General features: G+C 42.7%; 1 protein-coding gene across 1 annotated transcript in view; it reads left to right on the top strand.

The window, feature by feature from the left end:
• Positions 1–17,539, top strand: part of LOC139412062 (NMDA receptor synaptonuclear signaling and neuronal migration factor-like) — a 39,649-nt gene extending 22,110 nt beyond the window's left edge. Inside the window, exons 7-16 of the mRNA XM_071158856.1 lie at positions 6,141–6,205; positions 7,252–7,341; positions 9,451–9,578; positions 9,871–9,954; positions 10,209–10,242; positions 10,380–10,450; positions 10,611–10,690; positions 10,825–10,927; positions 15,000–15,075; positions 15,663–17,539. Coding sequence (XP_071014957.1) covers positions 6,141–6,205; positions 7,252–7,341; positions 9,451–9,578; positions 9,871–9,954; positions 10,209–10,242; positions 10,380–10,450; positions 10,611–10,690; positions 10,825–10,927; positions 15,000–15,075; positions 15,663–15,760 — 829 coding nt within the window. The 3' untranslated portion in view covers positions 15,761–17,539. The remainder of the gene's footprint in view (positions 1–6,140; positions 6,206–7,251; positions 7,342–9,450; positions 9,579–9,870; positions 9,955–10,208; positions 10,243–10,379; positions 10,451–10,610; positions 10,691–10,824; positions 10,928–14,999; positions 15,076–15,662) is intronic.
• Positions 17,540–20,323: the final 2,784 nt, after the last annotated feature.

Here is a 20,323-nt window from a genome sequence, read left to right as displayed (position 1 = left end):
AAGCCACTAAACAACACAACACTAAACAATACAGTAATGTTTTAATTTTTCAATTTTTTATTTCACCTTTATTTAACCAGGTAGGCTAGTTGAGAACAAGTTTTCATTTACAACTGTGACCTGGCCAAGATAAAGCAGAGCAGTGCATCACAAACAACAACACAGAGAGCTACACATGGAATAAACAAACATACAGTCAATAATGCAATAGAAAAAGTATATATACAGTGTGTGCAAATAGGTAGGATAAGGGAGGTAAAGGCAATAAATAGGCCATAGTGGTGAAAAATTGCAATATAGCAATTTAACACTGTGATAGATGTGATAGATGTGCAGAAGATGAATGTGCAAGTAGAGATACTGGGGTGCAAAGGAGCAAAAAAGATAAATAACAGTATGGGGATAAGGTAGTTGGATGGGCTATATTTACAGATGGGCTATGTACAGGTGCAGTGATCTGTGAGCTGCTCTGACAGCTGGTGCTTAAAGTTAGTGAGGGAGATAATGAGTCTCCAGCTTCAGTGATTTTTGCAGTTCATTCCAGTCATTGGCAGCAAAGAACTGGAAGGAAAGGCGGCCAAATAAATAATTGGCTTTGGGGGTGACCAGTGAAATATACTTGCTGGAGCGCGTACTACTATGCTGCTATGGGGACTAGTGAGCTGAGATAAGGCGGGGCTTTACCTAGCAAAGATTTATAGATGACCTGGAGCCAGTGGGTTTGGCGATGAATATGTAGCGAGGGCCAGCCAACGAGAGCATACAGGTCGCAGAGGTGGGTAGTATATGGGGCTTTGGTGACAAAACGGATGCCACTGTGATAGACTGCATCCAATTTGCTGAGTAGAGTGTTGGAGGCTATTTTGTAAATGACATCGCCAAAGTCAAGGATCAGTAGGATAGTCAGTTTTATGAGGGTATGTTTGGCAGCATGAGTGACGGATGCTTTGTTGTGGAATAGGAAGCCGATTCTAGATTTAACTTTGGATTGGAGATGCTTAATGTGAGTCTGGAAGGAGAGTTTACAGTCTAACCAGACACCTAGGTATTTGTGGTTGTCCACATATTTTAAGTCAGAACCGTCCAGAGTAGTGATGCTGGACGGGCGGGCAGGTGCAGGCAGCGATCGGTTGAAGAGCATGCATTTAGTTTTACTCGCATTTAAGAGCAGTTGGAGGCCACGGAAGGAGAGCTGTATGGCATTGAAGCTCGTTTGGAGGTTAGTTAACACAGTGTCCAATGAAGGGCCAAAAGTATACAGAATGGTGTCGTCTGCGTAGAGGTGGATCAGAGAATCACCAGCAGCAAGAGCGACATCATTGATGTATACAGAGAAGAGAGTCGGACCGGGAATTGAACCCTAATTAATTGCACTATAACGGTGATTAAAGGTGCCCACAAACTGTTAGGGCCTACATAAAGTTGTCCCAACAGCAGAGCTTTCTTTTCAGCACCATGGAGTGAATCCTTACCACCGCCACACCTGGTTATCAGCGGAGCCTTGTCTGGCAGTGAAACTGTTCATTCAGCCTCATTTACTACCTTTTAAAAAAAAAAGCTGACATGGCTGACTTGCTTAAACAAATGTGGTTTCTACTGACAATTAAGATGTACAAACTATGGCATAATGGGACGACGAGCAGATAAGAGGCAATCCGTAATTCCGATTAAGACATTAATGAGGGAGCTAGACAACAAAACCCCCGTTTTGCCTGGGGTTGAAGCGGCCAGCTGTCTAGTGATTTTAGTGCAGCATTTGATTCACCTTGTTATGCTGTGCTGACTTGAACAGGAAGATGGCGCGGCAGTCCTTCTTGTGGGCAAATTTCATCATTAAACTTTTTCATCAAAGTCTGGCATTTTCTGGATTGATGGTGCTCTCAAGACAATTGGGAACTTGGAAAAAAAACAAGGTTGAATCATGATGTCTGATCTTCAGGTCGTAGCTCTAGAAAGTGGCCCGAGTTCCCGACTTGGAATTCCGAGTTGGATGACCGTACAAAACATATTATTTTCCCAGTCGGAGCTTGTTTTTTTTTCGAGTTCCCAGTTGTCTTGAACTCACTGAAGTGTGAGATTTCCCAGTTCTGAGTTTCCTGGGTTTTTTTTACGCGCCAGAAGTCATACTAGATTGACAGCATGGCCAATGTATTCAACCTTTTAGGCTAATAATAGCCTAAACAAACCATTATAGCACCATTATTAACTTTACATGCTTGCGCCACCATTATCTTAGGCTATATTGTTGAGCATTTGACACAATATAAAACTCCCTACAATGCAAAACCCAAACTTACCTCTTTTACTGAACTAATTTGATCCAAATCTACCCCTGACGCAGTGCTGACCTCCTCAATCCGTTTTGCCCGGGGTTGAAGCGGCCAGCTGTCTAATTCCCTGTCCTTGAGCTGACGTAGTAACTGCTGTGCTCACCGGTGGTGAGATATAAACAACTCATTCACTTGTGCTGTATTCAAACTTTTCTGGCCCTTGGTGTTGCTTATGAATGTTTATCCTTTTGAAATGCATATTTAATTGGTCACTGCAAATGTAATTGGTCATTGCAAATGTATGGAAGCATGCTAAACTGTGTCCTATTCCAAACAACAGCAAAGAACCCATTACTCCTGCCAATAGTCGACCAATTAGTATACTCCCTTCACTAAGTAAGATATTGGAGGGTATTGTGAGTAGACACATATGGGAGTACATGGAAAAGAATGATCTGATCACAGCCAATCAGCATGCTGTTCGCAAAAACCATTCCATTACCACTGCATTGGTTGACATGACTGACCAGAGGCTCAATGCTATGGATAATGGCAGGTTTGTGGGTGTACTATTTTTAGATTTTAGTGCAGCATTTGATTTAGTGGATCATAAAATAATTTTTACAAAATTGTTGCATTATGGTTTTAAGGAGGTAGCATTGAATTGGGTACAGTCATATCTAACTGACAGGAAACAGTCCACCTATATCAATGGTTCATTTTCTTCCCCTCATGCTTTAAACTATGGAATACCGCAGGGCAGCTTCCTTGGGCCACTACTTTACTTGATATATACCAACGACCTTCCTTATGCCTTATCTGAAACTCAAGCTACTATATTTACAGATTATACTATAATTTATGCAGCAAGACAATCGGTTCAACGGGTACAGCAAGCTCTACATGTAGAGTTGGAAAATATCAGGAAGTGGGTTTGCCGGAACAAACTTGTTTTAAACACCAAGAAAACCAAATGTATGTTGGTCTGTTCCACCAGGAAAAGGCCAACACAGCATGAGATACCATTAAGTATGGGGGGAGTACAAATTGAGGAAGTGGCAGAAACCAAACTACTAGGAGTGCAGCTAGACAACTGCTTATCATGGTTGTCTCAAATAACTCATCTATGTTAAAATAAATATTAAAGCTGCATGCATAATCAGAAGGATAGCTACTAACGGGAAAGATTCTTAACCCAAGCATTAATTGAGAGTCAGGTGAACTACTGTTCTGTGGCCTGGGGAAATGCATCAGCAAGTGAAATTAGGAGGCTGCAGAATGCACAGAAGAAAGCAGCAAGGATTGTTTTAAGGTGGACATATGGTTATTCTGTTGTAGTCAATGCGCAATGCTCTTGGTTGGTCATCAATCAACAAGATAATTGAAAAAACATTCTTATTTTATTTCATAATATACACCATTTAAAACGGCCAAACTCTATTCACAACAGTATTCAATTGGTAAGAGACAGGCATTCAGTAAATACTAGGAATAGATTGTCCACCATGTGTTATCCAGACAGAAAATAATGTTAGAGTATTTCTCTGATCAATATGTTAGTGTATTATGTCTGTTTGTAACAGTGTTTTATATGTGAAAATGTGATCGTATTATAAATTGTATTTTAATGTTTAAGGACTCTGTGAAGATGAGTCCAAATGAAGACTAAAAGAGATCCTAATCAAATAAAATCAAAATCCTTTTAAGCTTGGAAAAGAGATGCTTAAACGTAGACTTGGCCACACACCCACTCCACTGAATAACAGGCTAGTGATTGCTTTGCAACGCTTGCAGTTAGCCACTGATTCCTTCCAAACCATTCATTGTTGAATTTGCAATTTGTTGTGCAATGTTTATGTCCAATTTACGATGAGCATGGATACATTTTCTCTATAATTTCTCTTCATATGACAAGGATTGAAAAGGATTTGTCAGTAGATTGTTGACTTGATTCATGATAATGACAGCTTGTCTAGTTTGCTAGCTAAGATTTTGAAAGTATGATGTTGACAATCAAAGCTATAACTTGATTTGACGTCATTTTATCTGTGGCCAATGACCTTGAGCCTTGATGGATGGACAGTTCTAATGTAACTCTATGGCAGCACCCAAGGGGCTTGATTTTTCAAGCTATCCCCATAGATTTTGCAGTGACGTAGTGTCCCAGTGAGTGACAGAACACTGAGCCAAGCACATTACCAACCCCTACGCTCGGTATTTTCCGCTGGCTGCCCCACCACCACAGAAAGCACTGAGGCTAGGCTAAAACACCTGCATTTTGGAGCTGCCTTACTCAAGAAAGATGAGACCATGTTTTTGTATGCAGCTTAATTAATTATTATTATTTTTTTACATTGTTTGCAAACTGATATATGACACGTATTAATGCCAAGATAACATGCAAAACAACACATTTTTTATATTAATAACAAAACAATATATATAAATAAATAAAGTAATACTGTATATATACATACTACTGTATATATACTGTAAATATACATAAAGTGCCTTTGAAAAGTATTCAGACCCCATGACTTTTTCCACATTTTGTTACGTTACAACCTTATTCTAAAATCAAAATACAAATCCTTAGCAATCTACTCACAATACCCCATAATGACAAAGCAAAAAAATAAATAATAATAAATAAAAAACAAAAATACATTATTTACATAAGTATTCAGACCCTTTGCTATGAGACTCGAAATTGAGCCCAGATGCATCCATTCAATTGACTGGACATGATTTGGAAAGGCACAAACTTGTCTATATAAGGTTCCACAGTTGACAGTGCATGTCAGAGCAAAAACCAAGCCATGAGGTCGAAGAAATCACCGTAGAGCTCTGAGATAGGATTGTGTCGAGGCACAGATATGGGGAAGGGTACAAAAAAATGTCTGCAGCATTGAAGGTCCCCAAGAACACAGTGGCCTCCATCATTCTTAAATTGAAGAAGTTTGGAACCACCAAGACTCTTCCTAGAGCTGGCCGCCCGACCAAACTGAGCAATCGAGGAAGGAAGGGCCTTGGTTATTTTTAATAAATTAGCTAAAATGTCTAAAAACGTGTTTTTTTTGCTTTGTCATTATGGAGGTATTGTGTGTAGATTGCTGAGATGTTCTTAAATCAATTTTAGAATAAGGTTGTAACGTTACAAAGTGTGGCAAAAGTCAAGGGGTCTGAATACTTTCCGCATGCACTGTATATATTTTTAGCTAAACAGGTGGGGCTCAAAACAGTTGGGGCTCTGCCCCATCTGCCCTGAATGACGGTTCGCAACTGAGCCATACCATTGCATGTGTTTCCTTAAAAAAGTTATTTAGTAACAGTTTATGAGGATGCAATATACAGTACCAGGCTCCAGTAACACAGTTATCTCTATGCATTACTGTATCTAGTCAGTATTTACTTTCTGTGTAACTGACATCACATGTTTTTTTTGTTTTTTTCAAGAGTTTTGTACACTGTCAGTAGATGACAGCTGAATCACAGGAACTTGTTTCACAAGATTGGATTTATGTTTTAGATCTTTTTTTTCAGAGGTTTTGGATGAGTCAGACTGACCAAACTTGGAAAAGAGTTAATCTCTTTTGATCCAGTTGAATCATGTTGTGGTAGAGTTCGAAAGGAATCAGATTGATCAGACTGAATAACTTCAAACAGCAAAGCACCCCCCCCCCCCTCCCCCCACCCAAAAACATGAACAGGCATTGATTGACACGCCGTTTCACTTTCCTGTCCAGGTAAGCTACTAAACTGTTACTCTTCTTCTTCCCTCTGCTCTCTCTCTCTCTCTCTCCCTCTGTTCTCCTTCTCTCTCCTCCCTCTTTCTTCTCCCTTCTACTGCTCTGTTCTTTTCTGTGACAGGAACTTCCGGAAGCACCTGAGAATGGTGGGCAGCCGCAGAATGAAGGCTCAGAGTGAGTTCCCCAGTGAGTGTGGCCCTGGTGCCTGTGCCGTCGTAGCTTGTTATTATGGGATCTACTTTCGTCAGTGTGGTTGTGCTATATGCATGCAGCCTGTACAGTACATGTGTCAGTGTGTGCTGGATAAAATATACTCCATGGTACATTCATGCATTCATAAATAATTGTGGCATGGCTCAATATGAACTAGTTAAAGCTACAGTAAATGGAACCAAGTGGTCCATTGTGGGAGTGTGGTGAAACTGTAGTAGTATAGTCTCCCAAGCACACTGAATCTCACTTCACCCGCCCCCTTCCACATGTTCTCCCCTCTAAATTCTGTGTCCCTCTCTTACATTTCAACCTGTCTGAAAAATAACATCCAACTCCCAGGAGAAAGTGGTCAAAGAGTCAAGATGATCAACGTTACGGCATAAAAGCTTTCAAGTTGGCGTTTTATAGTTGGATGTCTGGTTAGAAGAAGCTGGTAGAGGTGTTGACTTTATTAGCAGCTGTTAAGTGACTGGGTGGTTTGGATACGACAGGCCCAGCTGTGAGCTGGAGTACCAGATGCTCACCCACTCAGCATCACTGTTTCGTGATGATGACTCAGTCAGAGCAATGCAAGGAACATGTTTTCAGCCAGGCTGTTTTGAATGAACCGGGATGTGTTGAACATATGGGAAGTGTTTGTGTGTGTTGGCGTCTGTATAGCGGACTGAATCCCACTCCGTGGTGAAAGACGTTTCTGAGTTACTAGCATCTGTGTTGAGTGGCTACATCCCAATTATCTGTCCTTTTCTCCCAAAGTGTTCCTTTGTTCACTTCCCTTCACTGATTTGGAAGGAAATTACAGGTATTAAAATACAAGGTGGAGACTCCCTCTAGCCTCCACCAATCCAATGCTTTTAGACTTGTGGGAAGTAGTGAACAAGTGTACACTTCAGAAGAAAATAGATATTATTGGAACACGCCCAGTGTGTTTTGGGCTTGATTAGGGAAAGTGCATGTGGCACTCCCTCCCCCCGGCCTCCTCCTCATCCTCCACTCATTCTCCTCCACTCCCTCATCAGCATATGCCGACCGCCGAGCCAAGAGTTTCAACCGCTCCTGGAGTGACCCCACCCCTATGAAGCCAGACTCTCTCCATGGCTCCAGAGACAGTGAGTCCAGACACATACTATACACACACTCGCTCATGCAAGCCGACGTGCCCAGGAGACGTACGCAAACACACTTTCTCACTCAAGCATACTCGACACAAGCACGTACAGTTAAGAATAACTTTACTGAGGCACAAAACAGGCGCTATACGTACACTATGGACACGCACACACTCACACAAACACACACACACTCACACACTCATTTGAAAGAAGCTCCCCTGTACAGACTGTTTGACCCTGATTTGTATTTTTCCTCTACCTATTCACGTCTGTCTTTTGGCGGCGGCGGTCTACTGTACCTTGCGTCTGTACGTCTGTCCTTTACGCCTGTACTGTGCGTCTCTGCCGTCCTCCATATCTGTCCAAGGTCTGTCCGAGTCTGTGCTTGTATGTTCCAAGCTCTGTCTTTCATTCTAAATATTTTGTGTCCGTGTCTCTCTGCACACCTATTGTCTATGTATCTGATGGCTTTGTGTGCCTGCTTTATGTGCCTATGATTTCTTGTGCTACAGTGCATTCGCAAAGTATTCAGACCTCTTGACTTTTCCCACATTTTGTTACGTTACAGCCTTATTCTAAAATGGATGAACAAAAAACAAAATCCTCAATCTGCACACAATACCACATAATGACAAAGCAAAAACAGGTTGTTCGGGAATTTTTGCAAATGTGTAAAAAAAACAAAAAAAACAGAAATACCTTATTTACATAGTATTCAGACCCTTTGCTATGAGACTCGAAATTGTACTCAGGTGCATCCTGTTTCCATTGATCATCCTTGAGATGTTTCTACAACTTGATTGGAGTCCACCTGTGGTAAATTAAATGTATTAGACAGGATTTAGAAAGGCACACATTTGACTATATAAGGTCCCACAGTTGACAGTGAGCTCGATGGAATTGTCTCCGAGACAGGATTGTGTTGAGGCACAGATCTGGGGAAGGGTACGAACACAGTGGCCTCCATCATTCTTAAATGGAAGAAGTTTGGAACCACCAAGATTCTTCCTAGAGCTGGCCTCTCGGCCAAACTGAGGCATGGTGGTGGGAATGTTTCTCAGCGGCAGGGACTGGGAGACTAGTCAGGATCGAGGGAAAGATGAACGGAGCAAAGTACAGAGAGATCCTTGATAAAAACCTGCTCCAGAGAGCTCAGGACCTCAGACTGGGGTTGAAGGTTCACCTTCCAACAGGACAACGAGGCTAAGCACACACCCAAGACAACGCAGAGACCTGAAACCCAAATGCAGACACAGGAAGCAGATGGTTGGAGTTTAAGATGATTAATAAATCCAAAGGGAATAGTCAAGAGAATGGTTGTGGACAGGCAAAAGGTCAAGGAGGTACAGAATGGCAGGCAGGCTCGAGGTCAGGGCAGGCAGAATGGTCAGGCAGGCGAGTACAGAGTCCAGAACAGGCAAGGGTCAAAAACGGGAGGACTAGAAAAAGGAGAAAAGGCAAAGCAGGAAACCGGGGAAAAACGCTGGTAGGCTTGGACATACAAGATGAACTGGCACAGAGAGACAGGAAACACAGGGATAAATACACTGGGGAAAATAAGCGACACCTGGAGAGGGTGGAGACAATAACGAGGTCAAGTGGAACAGATCAGGGTGTGACAAAAAATAGCTGTGCCTCGATGCTCCCCATCCAACCTGACAGACCTTGAGAGGATCTGCAGAGAAGAATGGGAGAAACTCCCCAAATACAGGTGTGCCAAGCTTGTAGCATCATACCCAAGAAGAGTCGATGCTGTAATTGCTGCCAAAGGTGCTTCAACAAAGTACTGAGTATAGGGTCTGAGTACTTATGTAAATGTGATATTTCCTCGATGTGTGTCTCTCTATGATTCCTGCCTTCTTCTCTCTGCAAACAGCCAGCAACCAGGTGCGTAGCTTTTGATTGCAGACTCTCCTCTAATCAGCTCTGTTTGTGATCCTTTCATCTCTCCCCGACTCTGTGTTTCTGTGTGTGTGTGTGTGTGTGTGTGTGTGTGTGTGTGTGTGTGTGTGTGTGTGTGTGTGTGTGTGTGTGTGTGTGTGTGTGTGTGTGTGTGTGTGTGTGTGTGTGTGTGTGTGTGTGTGTGTGTGTGTGTGTGTGTGTCAGATGGGGACCTGCAGTCCTCGTCAGGGGCTCTAGATGAAGGGTCACAGGAGGATGCGGACTGGGAGGAGGAGAGAGAGCTGGAGAGAGCAGCCTGCGAGGGAGAGGACTTCACCCCCCCAAAAATCATAGTGAGATTCTCAGCTCGCCTACGAGACCAGTTAGCCATCTCATAGCTGTGCAAAGTGAATAGGGTACATTGTGTTGTTAATAGCTAAGTGTAAACTGTAGTAGAATATCTCTGTAGTGCGGTTCTATATGACCTTAAACAGATATCATACTACTAAGTAGGGTTGTTTCTGACAAATGTATTTATCTGTTTCCATTCTTATTATGATGTTACTTACAGAATATAATGTACCCACTGTAGACAGTTTTTCATGGATTTTTGTATAGATGTTGAGACTGTCTGTCTTCTTCCAGCTGATATCCTCTAAGGTCCCGAAGGCTGAATATGTCCCTAACATCATCCGTCGGGACGACCCCTCGGTCATCCCCATCCTTTATGTGAGTCCCTCTCATCCACTGGTCCGTTGCACTACTCCTACCTGTTATGATAATTCCTGGATATTCTGATGACTGTCATATTGATTTGCAAGAGTCTCTTCTACACTTCCTAATTATTACAGTTTATATGGAAAATATCAACTTTTTAAATGCTACGACATAACGTGCATACCATAAACCACCCCGTTCACACAGTAGTTGGAATTGTCTTACCGTCTCATCTTATTGTGTCCTATTTTTTCATTTTTCTGTAGGATCATGAACATGCCACATTCGATGACATCATTGGTGAGTAGAGGAAGTGTTTGTTTTTCAGTCATAGTATGCCCTGAATAATGATCATAGTACAGTATGTGGCCTCTCTCCTCAGCCTGCAGAAAAGTAACATTTATACTTTCCTCCCTCATCTTTCCCTCCAATCACAGAGGAGATAGAGAAGAAGCTGACGGCCTACAGGAAAGGCTGTAAGATCTGGAACATGCTCATCTTCTGTCAGGTGAGAGAGGGGAAGGGGAGATGGCTTAGACACTATTGTGTGTTTGCGTGTGTGAGCTGGAGAATGGGTTCTTATTGTCTCAAACTCAGTGTTTATGTCAGCTTATTGCTGCTGCGGTTATTGTTGCATGCACATAACCGGAAATTAACCTGTTCTCCAGGGAGGTCCGGGGCATCTGTACCTGCTCAAGAACAAAGTGGCCACGTTTGCCAAGGTGGAGAAGGAGGAGGACATGATCCAGTAAGATCACTCACTTCTGACAACAATATCACCATGACAACTGTCACTGGATTGCAGGAGCATAGACCAAAGTCATACACTACCATAAAAATGCAGATTAATTTAATCTCTTCCACTTGTATTTGTATGGACAGGTTCTGGAAGAAGTTGAGTCGGTTCATGAGCAAACTAAACCCCGAGGCCAACCTCATTCACATAATGGGCTGCTATGTTCTGGGGAGCGCCAATGGAGAAAAAGTATGGATTTAAAGTTTCTTATTGTAGTTGCAAAATTCTAGTAATTTTCCCAAAGTTACCAGGTTTTCTAGAAATCCCAGTTGGAAGATTCCTGGATTTCCTGCGTTCTCCCCTCCTGATTCCTGGATTTCCTGCGTTCTCCCCTCCTGATTCCTGGATTTCCTGTGTTCTCCCCTCCTGATTCCTGGATTTCCTGCGTTCTCCCTTCCTGATTCCTGGATTTCCTGCGTTTTCCCCTCCTGATTCCTGGATTTCCTGTGTTCTCCCCTCCTGATTCCTGGATTTCCTGTGTTCTCCCCTCCTGATTCCAGGAATTTCTGCCAAAACCTTGGGGATTTTGTGAAAGTTACTGAAATGTTGGCCCCATAGTCTGGGTAGCAGTCTGTTTAGCTGTCATTCCACTCCTTGACAATCCTCGTCATGCTAATCTTTGTCATAGGACAGCTAAACAGACTGGTACCCAGGCTAACCCTACCCAGTACTATATTAACTTATGTAAAGAGTTGTGTCCTATTCTGTCACTGTAAACATTTATTACCACAACCTTACTGCTTCATTATAGATGAGTGCACAGTATACAGGCCTATTTTTATTTATGTAGCCAGTATAGAGCCACACACACACACACACACACACACACACACACACACACACACACACACATCTCCCTGCCCTGGCCCTCCTCACCCACAGAGACTAAGCCGTACTGGCAGACACTGCAGGGAACAAGCAGCTATGCACACAAACAGATTCACGTACACACACAGACACACACGCACACACTCAGGCACGCACACACAAACACACACAGGCGCTTAGTTCAGATGGTCTTGAAAATGCATGCACTCTCACACAGAAACTCCGTACACATGCTACAGCATTTGTGTTTACTCATTTAAATAATTGAACATACAGTGCCTTGCGAAAGTATTCGGCCCCCTTGAACTTTGCGACCTTTTGCCACATTTCAGGCTTCAAACATAAAGATATAAAACTGTATTTTTTTGTGAAGAATCAACAACAAGTGGGACACAATCATGAAGTGGAACAACATTTATTGGATATTTCAAACTTTTTTAACAAATCAAAAACTGAAAAATTGGGCATGCAAAATTATTCAGCCCCCTTAAGTTAATACTTTGTAGCGCAACCTTTTGCTGCGATTACAGATGTAAGTCGCTTGGGGTATGTCTCTATCAGTTTTGCACATCGAGAGACTGACATTTTTTCCCATTCCTCCTTGCAAAACAGCTCGAGCTCAGTGAGGTTGGATGGAGAGCATTTGTGAACAGCAGTTTTCAGTTCTTTCCACAGATTCTCGATTGGATTCAGGTCTGGACTTTGACTTGGCCATTCTAACACCTGGATATGTTTATTTTTGAACCATTCCATTGTAGATTTTGCTTTATGTTTTGGATCATTGTCTTGTTGGAAGGCAAATCTCCGTCCCAGTCTCAGGTCTTTTGCAGACTCCATCAGGTTTTCTTCCAGAATGGTCCTGTATTTGGCTCCATCCATCTTCCCATCAATTTTAACCATATTCCCTGTCCCTGCTGAAGAAAAGCAGGCCCAAACCATGATGCTGCCACCACCATGTTTGGCAGTGGGGATGGTGTGTTCAGCTGTGTTGCTTTTACGCCAAACATAACGTTTTGCATTGTTGCCAAAAAGTTCCATTTTGGTTTCATCTGACCAGAGCACCTTCTTCCACATGTTTGGTGTGTCTCCCAGGTGGCTTGTGGCAAACTTTAAACGACACTTTTTATGGATATCTTTAAGAAATGGCTTTCTTCTTGCCACTCTTCCATAAAGGCCAGATTTGTGCAATATACGACTGATTGTTGTCCTATGGACAGAGTCTCCCACCTCAGCTGTAGATCTCTGCAGTTCATCCAGAGTGATCATGGGCCTCTTGGCTGCATCTCTGATCAGTCTTCTCCTTGTATGAGCTGAAAGTTTAGAGGGACGGCCAGGTCTTGGTAGATTTGCAGTGGTCTGATACTCCTTCCATTTCAATATTATCGCTTGCACAGTGCTCCTTGGGATGTTTAAAGCTTGGGAAATCTTTTTGTATCCACATCCGGCTTTAAACTTCTTCACAACAGTATCTCGGACCTGTCTGGAGTGTTCCTTGTTCTTCATGATGCTCGCTGCGCTTTTAACGGACCTCTGAGACTATCACAGTGCAGGTGCATTTATACGGAGACTTGATTACACACAGGTGGATTGTATTTATCATCATTAGTCATTTAGGTCAACATTGGATCATTCAGAGATCCTCACTGAACTTCTGGAGAGAGTTTGCTGCACTGAAAGTAAAGGGGCTGAATAATTTTGCACGCCCAATCTTTCAGTTTTTGCTTTGTTAAAAAAGTTTGAAATATCCAATAAATGTCGTTCCACTTCATGATTGTGTCCCACTTGTTGTTGATTCTTCACAAAAAATTACAGTTTTATATCTTTATGTTTGAAGCCTGAAATGTGGCAAAAGGTCGCAAAGTTCAAGGGGGCCGAATACTTTCGCAAGGCACTGTACCGTTTTCACACGCTGTATTAGGCAGTGAAATGTACAGCAACACATGCATGCATTTTGTTCATTAGCACGCTGGACAGTGTGCCCACCCTCTGACACAGACATCAGTGTTGTTCCAGTCTAGCTGACATTTTCTCCACGCTGTTCCTTCTCTGGAGTGTGTGTGTGTGTGTGTCTGTGTGTGTGTGCGTGCGTGGCAGTCTGGAGGCTGTACAAGTCGCAGAAATGAAACAGGGAAGCATTTTTCAGTGCATTTATCAGTGTTCTCTTCTGCTATCTGTAATCCCCTGCTACCTCAGCTGGAATGCAGATAGAAAGCTTTAGTCATCCGTCTAATAATAGTCAGCTAGTTTCAGAGAGACCTACACCCAGCCTACCTGTAGCTGCAACTCAACTCTAACATCTCCTTGATTGATTTTGGGTGTCTCCCAAATGGCACCCTTTTCCATATACAGTGCACTACTTTGACCAGGGCCTATAGGGAATGGGGTGCCATTTTGGATGCCAACCTTAACTTTGTTATACAGCTCGTTTCCACTCCTTTAGTTGTATTCACTCCCTGTACAGTCTTCTTCTGGTGAGCAATCACCTCTAGCCTACAAAGGACAAGACAAAAACATCATTAGTTCCTCCTCTGAATTCTGTTAATCCGTCTGCTGGTTTCTGCCGATAGAATCTACCACCGAAATCCTTCTGTTGTACAGTATTCCCCTCTTTTAAAATAGTGACCCGGCTTTAAGGGTTCAAACGATTGTTGTTCATCTCTGTCGACACGGTCAGGGGAGTTGAGGTTAAGCACTGTAACACTGGAGCACGTTATATTCGCAGAGTCCCGCTAGGGGCCGCGAACCCTGACCTCTCCCACACACGCACACAAACTCCCCAGAGGTTCCGTACATTGATTTAGATCATGCATGCTGCTACTTCTACTGCTCTGTGAATGGCGTCAAAAGATAGGAAACGGGCTTCTGGAAAAACATGTTAATTGGTTGCGAGGCTCCATGGGGCAGTGGCACTGGCTGGTCCAGACTGCAGGGAGTGGAGCAGGAGCAGAGAAGAGAGGAGGTGCAGGGAAAGGGGAGGTGCAGAGAGAGGGAGAGGAGCGGGGAGAGGGGGGATTTAGGGAGTGAGCGGAGAAGTGGGCAGGAGGAGGGTTATGTAAGGTACAGTAATGTGCTCTGACAGGCTCTCTCCAGCAATGAGCACTCTCCTCGTACACAACAGCCACTCAACAACAGATATACTCAGTGAGACAAACACAGGTTAACACTTCAGCTGCATACACAAGACACACTCTGCCCCTGTCGTTCCCACTATGAAGGGCTCTTTTCGGTTGATGTTATGACATATTTAACTTTGGAGTTAGTTGTATTGCTTTTGGAGGTACAACTGAGCGTTAGTTTCCTTTGGAAAAAGAATGAGTGACAATATGTCTGCAATTGTTTTTGCTGTGAACAGAAGACTATTTTCTCTCCTCTCAAGAGGTTTGTCTGTTTTGCCAGATGGATGTTTTGAAATGTAAAATGCTCTGCTTCACAGCTAATCCAGAATCTGAAGCAGCTAATGAGACCTCATTCCATCGAATTCAAGTCCCCACTAGAGCTGTCTGCGCAGGGTGAGTGTAACACGCATGACCACACACACACAATTTCACATATGTACATTTTCGATTTTCCAATATCTGCTACATGCTGCGCTGTACACGTTCCCTGAATGTAAATAGTGAACATTAATCAAACCTAGTAAGGCAAACCAAGTTAATCAGGACATTAGGGAACACACTGGCAGACATGTCTGAACTTCCTGAGCTCTGAACGCACCCCTCATCAATCATTTCCCCCTGACACTTATTGATGTCATGCTAATTATTTTTCAATTAATATCTCATTATCTCCACTGAGTGTTTCCCTCTCCTCTATTGACCCACAAGACCCCACTATTTCTCCACCTCTTTCTCTTTTATCTTGTCTCCTCCATTTCCACCGGTTTATAGCTTGATCAAGCTTTACAGTACATGAACACTTCAATCAACTGTATATTTCAATCAACCTTTGAGAGTAGTTGTTGGGAAGGGGGGAAAAAAACATTAATTATTTTATTTTCTGAGAACGGATTAGCTAGTGGAGAGGTGAAGAGAAATCAACTGTACTTAACCGGAGCCCCTCGACCCCGCCCACCCTCTCTCTATTTCTCTCTCTCTAGGCAAGGAGATGATCGAGATGTACTTTGACTTCCGTCTCTTCCGCCTGTGGAAAACCCGCCAGCACTCCAAGCTGCTTGACTATGACAACCTTTTGTGACATTGCTCACCTTTCACCTTTGTCAGCCTACTGGCTGTGTATCTCATCACCGATAGCCTATAGTGACGGCTTTCCTTAAGAGGTCCTGGACGGGAGCGCTCTGTAGAAGAGGTGCAACAGGATGACGGGGTTCAGGTGGTTTTACTCACCGAGGAGGCTTCACTCCTCAGCTCTCGGATGAATTGAAGGCACTAAGTGAATTCCAGTAGCAGCTACTGTCAAGAGGTGAACTGTATATTTCCCCCCCATCCATTTTCACCGCCTCAACTAATGCCTCTACTGAGAGAGAACCAGAGAGTGAAGGTAGAAGAGAGGAGTGGATAGATCATCCTTTAGTCTCAAGAGACACATAGAGTTAGATTTTATGCTCAGGAGCCCAGAAAGTCTTCTTGGAAAGAGAGAGAGAGAGAGAGTGAGATGCAGCACCTGCAGGGAAAATAAAGACTCTTTGTGAAAGGGGAGAAGAGATGGCGACAGATTTCCTCCTTTGTCTACCTGTCAGCTGTGTGAACTCAGATTAAAGCTATTTTTTTCCCGGAAGTACGTAGATCTCCCTAAGGAGCTAAATGTATTTATAAAGTGCTTTGGTGGTTTTCGGAGCTTTAGAGAATAGATTTCCGTTATCTATACATGTACCACAAATAGAAAAGATAGTACTAAATTAGTCTTACCAATAATTCAAAGTATCTATCTATCGTATAAAACAGCATTTATTTTGAACTTATTGTATTAGTATTTCTTATGAACTGTTTGTCTTGAATAACTCAGGGTTACTTCTATCCCTCGTATGATAATTGCCGTCACCTCATGTACCGTCATAACGTAACGGAATAGGACGGAGATGTCTGTCGACTAGTTCCGATCCTCTCCGCTCAGTGGTTGTCAGGGAAACCATTTCTGTGTCTCTGAGCACCTGTGCGTGTTTGTGTGTGAACGAGGCAGTTTTCTTTTTTTTGGATTCTTCATACACTAGGTCAATTGTAGCTTATTGCTCATTACGCATGCAACAGTGACACCGTACCAGAGCCCTTCCACGTTTATGTTTTACCCTGCTGAACTACGGACACAGACGTTTCTTTCTTGTAGTGTCCAGTTCACTCCCAGGGAATGATACCCTGATGCTGTGAGCGCTCTGTCTTACTGTGTGTGTCTGCATTGCATTGCTAACTGTGCATCACTTAATACTGCCATGAGGTTTATGGAACGTAGACTAGGCCTAGATGACTTGTGTCACACTGCTTATGGTCATCTCCCTCTCTTTATATCTACAGTATATTTACTTGTATTTAACTAGTATTGCTGCTAGTTAGTCTAGTTACTCTCTGCACTGCCTGTGTTTTTCTTCGTTCTTGTTCGAACCAAAATCACAGTATTCTTGTCATGTCATTCTTATGGCATTTGCTTTCTGTGTATTGTGCTATTGACTTTTAACAAATGGGCTTTCTGTCTTGCCCATGTGATATTGTGCAACACTCAGTAGTGGTACAGTACACCTCAAACACACGCGGAGCTGTTCTGTGAAGGAGCGGGTCATGATATTGAGATTGGTTTCCAAATTTTTCTTGTGCTCAAAAGTGGCAAAATAACATCATTTACGGATGCTCTTCGCATTCCCTCCTTAAACTGTTCCACCAGAGCTAATAAGTTAACGTGTGTGTAGCTCCTCGGCGCGTGTGTGTGGGTGGTTTGTGTGTTTCTCAGAATCCTAGCCTGATGGGGCACTGCAGGGGTACTGAACTGTGAGGAGTCTTCATTATCAGTGTTCTCTCTTAGCTGGGGGGGGGGGAGTGGGATGATAATACACATCTTTATGCATCCATGTGGACATACTCACCACAGAGAGACAAAAGAGAGAGGCCATTTTCTTTATATTCCGTAAGATTTGCTATTATTCAGCAACGTTGGTACAGAGGGCACACGCCTAACAATTCTTTGTTGACCTTCCTAGGAGGAGGCAGGCACTCCATGTGTTTTACTCACTTGTAGTTTTTCTACATTTAACTCGTTCTCACTAACATACGAGTATTACTGTACATGCGTTATATTGATGTGCAATCAACATTCAGTTTGTGCCACATGGGTATTGTAGCTCTCCCCCCACTCCTCTGTTTAATGTGTACCTTTACAAAACTGTTAACCAAGGATACAAGCCCTCTATCCTGTAGCAATAGACTTTGTAACATTTCCTACACTGTTATTAGAAAATATGCGTTTGCCTTGTTTTGGTCCCAATGCACAGCAATCTCCAACATTACTGACATTGATACGGAAGCAGAGACAGAGGGAGAGAGAGCACGAGAGAAAAGAGAGAGAGGGAGAGAGAAAGAGCACGACTGCACACGTTGATATGTGAGGTTCAGTGTTTATAGCAGATGAGGATGTGTGTATCTTGCTACTCAGAAAGTAGCCTGCTGTATGTGTGGTCTTGGACATCCCACAGTTACTGGCCTTCCACTTCCTCTTCTCAGAGCCTCACTGCTGCCTGTCTCAAAAGCTAACTCCGGGGAGGGATTAGGGCCTAGATTTAATGCGGAAGATCTGCGCAATAGCACAATTTTACATTTAAAAGACAATGTTCCTGTGTTCGCGGAGACTACATTCACGGTACACACTGCATATGTCCGGCTCGATCGGGAATTTCCCAACGCGGCTCTTCCTCGATATGGATTGAATCTAGCCCTAGGTGTTGGAGCACAAAGACATGAATTGTAACTGTATTAAAATACATCAAATTAGCCACATCTATCTGTCTTTGCGTGGTCTGTTTTAATGCAAATTAGCTCGAAAAACGGAAATGGGAAAACAGTGAATTAAGTGAAGTGGATTAATTGAGCCCAGTGAAATACAGTGAATTCAAAAATGTTGTATGAATCAATGATGTATGGTTCTGCTTTAAAATATGTTTATGACCCAGGGGATAGGCCAGTGGACAGAGAACCATCCTTTAAATACCATGGAGATAGGAATATTTATTATCTGGTATTTGAGGATGATTTCAAACCATTGTGCCAGCAGAGGAGGAAGTGGCGGAGCAAATGTTGTGCACTATATAGGGAATAGGATGCAATTTGGGATGCATACGTAAGAAGAGTAATATACGAGGGCTATGGCAATCTTTCTTGGATAGTTGACAAGCATGGATAGACATTAAAACTTTGAGATTGCAAAAGAGAGACGTGTAAATGAGAAGTTGGTCTGGCCCATATTTAGATGAGCGCTAGGGGCTTTGTCCCAAATAGCTCCCTATTTCCTATTTAGTGCACTACTATTGACCAGGACTCTGCTCAAAAGTAGTGCACTTTCTATAGTGAATGCAGTGACTGTAATGTATTATACTGAAGGCAGAATCAGCGACACGAGCGCTGACTGCTCGTCGTGGTTTGACTTATCATCCTGGCCAACGAAGCAGCCATTTCCATTTCTGTGAGTAGAAATATAATTGCACAAACCAAGACATCCATCTCACACGCTCTATTAATTCAGACCTTCTGTCATCACCAATGAGTAAATAAGACATTTCCATGAACTTTCATCCTATTTTTAATGTATGAGTTTCTCCCCCGTTGACTGCGTCCACTTTTTATCAAGATATATTGTATGCCTCCCAAATGACACCATGTTCCCTGTATATAGCACTATGTTTGACCAGAACCCTATGGGGAAAGGGTGTAATTTTGGACACGGCCATTGCCTAGTTCTCTGCTCTGTATGCTCTGTGTTGGGGATGCTGATTGAGTTATGATGATTGATTGATGCAGCTCTGATTGCTCTGACGCCTCATGTTGGGAAGTGATTGTATTTTGGGACGAGGGGGAGCGCACACAGATCTCATATTGTGTAACCTCGGTCTTAACTTTTCACAAAGTCATGTCTGGACCAGGGCGTTGCATTTTCAGTAGATTTCTTTAGGTAGATTTACATAGCATACTACAATAGAAAGGGAGATTTTAGAAGTGACGGCTGTCACTAATGTAATTCTTTAGTCAGGTTGAATATCCAAATGTCTTGATAAAAGTATTGTTTAAAATGCTAATTATGATAGTGATAAGGTTTGATGTCTCTGGTGATTTTAATACTAGGAGATACTAAAGAAAATAGACTGGAGTAGTGTACCTTTACTTAGAATAGCCATATATCTTGAGGATTGACATTTAATTGACATTTTAAACTTGCTGTAACTGAACTAATATCACGAGCAGTACAGTATGTTTCGCACTGTACAATATTGGTACTAACCAGTGGAAAATGTTTCTAAAGTGTTATTTTTCTTTTCAGTAAAAAATGTATCCAGTTCAACCCATTTGTGTCTTTGTTGTTTCTTTGTTGGCTGACTCACCTGAATCTGTAAATAACTTGCTCGATTTTACAATGAACTGTTGGGAAATAAGCGCCACAATGATAGATAGGTGATTTATCCATCCAGTCCAGCATCTCAATGTATCCTCAATGATCTGTTGCCTCTCTGCCTATAATACACAATGGTTGATAAACTATTTGTCTCTGACGCGCACGCACACACACACACACACACACACACACACACACACACACACACACACACAC

The sequence above is a fragment of the Oncorhynchus clarkii genome, chromosome 6 (genome assembly GCF_045791955.1).
Source record: "Oncorhynchus clarkii lewisi isolate Uvic-CL-2024 chromosome 6, UVic_Ocla_1.0, whole genome shotgun sequence".
In the NCBI taxonomy this organism is placed as follows: domain Eukaryota; kingdom Metazoa; phylum Chordata; class Actinopteri; order Salmoniformes; family Salmonidae; genus Oncorhynchus; species Oncorhynchus clarkii.
The sequence above is the reverse complement of the archived record's forward strand: the minus strand, read 5'-3'. Positions and strand labels throughout refer to the sequence as shown.